This window comes from Teleopsis dalmanni, chromosome 2, assembly GCF_002237135.1.
Source record: "Teleopsis dalmanni isolate 2A chromosome 2, ASM223713v2, whole genome shotgun sequence".
NCBI lineage: Eukaryota > Metazoa > Arthropoda > Insecta > Diptera > Diopsidae > Teleopsis > Teleopsis dalmanni.
In genome coordinates, this window is record NC_051847.1 from 127,031,408 (window position 1) to 127,032,901 (window position 1,494).

General features: G+C 30.0%; 1 protein-coding gene across 1 annotated transcript; it reads right to left on the bottom strand.

The window, feature by feature from the left end:
* Window positions 1–560: 560 nt before the first annotated feature.
* On the bottom strand, window positions 561–1,181 carry LOC119675681 (putative cyclin-dependent serine/threonine-protein kinase DDB_G0272797/DDB_G0274007). Its single transcript, XM_038086887.1, has one exon. It carries the CDS (start codon window positions 1,143–1,145, stop codon window positions 561–563), a length of 585 nt encoding a protein of 194 aa, XP_037942815.1. The 5' UTR covers window positions 1,146–1,181.
* Between the last annotated feature and the right edge of the window lie 313 nt (window positions 1,182–1,494).

The following is a 1,494-nucleotide window of genomic DNA, read 5'->3' on the forward strand; positions in this document are numbered from 1 at the left end:
ATTTACATTGCTTGAAATTGTGCAGAACTCTTCATATGCTTTAAAAATTGTTGCAAACATTTTAATTAATTTTTTTAATAATTTCTAAAGCATTTATTCTTTTTTCGAAAAAAAAATAAATGACTGTCGAAATTACAGATTTTGAGGAGCTGAGCCCACTTCTATGTATAAATTATATTTTTCGTTTTTATTTCGCTACTGAATTTAATGAGCAATTAACGCCCAAAACTGGATAATTTTTTTTAATAATTTAAAAAAAAAATAAAAACAGTTAATAAAATCTAAACACACCCACACCAAATACGTCAAATCGTCGACACTTTTTGTGTTTGCGATACCGCAATTTTAAAATTAAATATATTTTTTTTACTACATTTTGCAATTTATGAATTTTATGAATTATTTTCTTATTCACTTTTAATAAACAAAGCAATAATTTAAAGATTTTTTTAACGCATTTGAGAAATTAAAGTTCCAATAATTTTATTTGAAATAATTTGAGTTGCCCACAATTCGCGATTTAAAATAATTTTAATGAGAAACGAAATAATTTATTGCTTTTACTCTACGTACCGCGTGAACATAGCCGATTGCTGTTGTTGTTGTTGCTGCTGCTGCTGCTGTTGTTGTTGTTGTGACTGTTGCGTTTGCTGCTGACTTTGATTTGCAACATGTTGATGATGTGTGGTTTGTTGTTGCGTTGGTGAATGCTGTTGTTGCTGTTGTGTTTGCTGCGATTGTTGTGGATGCAAAGGCATTTGATGTTGCATCTGTTGATTTTGATGTGATCTTTGTTGTGTTTGTTGTTGATGCTGTTGTTGGTGTTGCTGTTGGTGTTGTTGCTGTTGCTGTTGCTGTTGTGTTAACATCGACGCATGTTGTTGATGTTGTTGCTGATGTTGTAAATGCTGCATTTGTTGTTGCAGTACGTGATGAGGATGCGCGTGGGCATGCGGATGTGGTGTATGCGGATGCGGATGTGGATGTGAATGCTGTAGTGTTTGTATATGGTGTGGATGCAAGGGATGATGATGTGTATGCACATGTGTTAATGTGTGCGTATGATGCACATCATTAATAGTGGTTGGCATCATTGTTGCTGGCGTCGCCAAACTAGACTTATCCAGCCGTTTATCGGAGTACATTTTCTATATGTTTATTTATTTTGAAGTTCTTTCGTAGAAAATACTGAAAAAAAAATTAAAAAACAATACATCAAAAATTAATACTTGTTGGGATTAAAAGTAAACAGAATAATTAAAATCGTAATATAAAGTATAACTAAATTAAAAATTAAATTTTTCTTAATATAAAACTAATTTCAGTTATAGTTGTATTGAAAACATTTAATGTGATTTTTCAATGATTTAAAAAAAATCATTTTTCAACAAAGAAATTGTTGCTTATACTTATTCTTATATAACAGAAAATAATATATTTAAATAAATCCTGAAGAAAACTTTTTAACTACTTAAAAGTACATTTAGTACTTTT

Coding starts and splice junctions, on each gene's coding strand:
- LOC119675681 (XM_038086887.1), bottom strand. CDS start 1,145: ATGTACTCCGATAAACGGCTGGATAAGTCTAGTTTGGCGACGCCAGCA.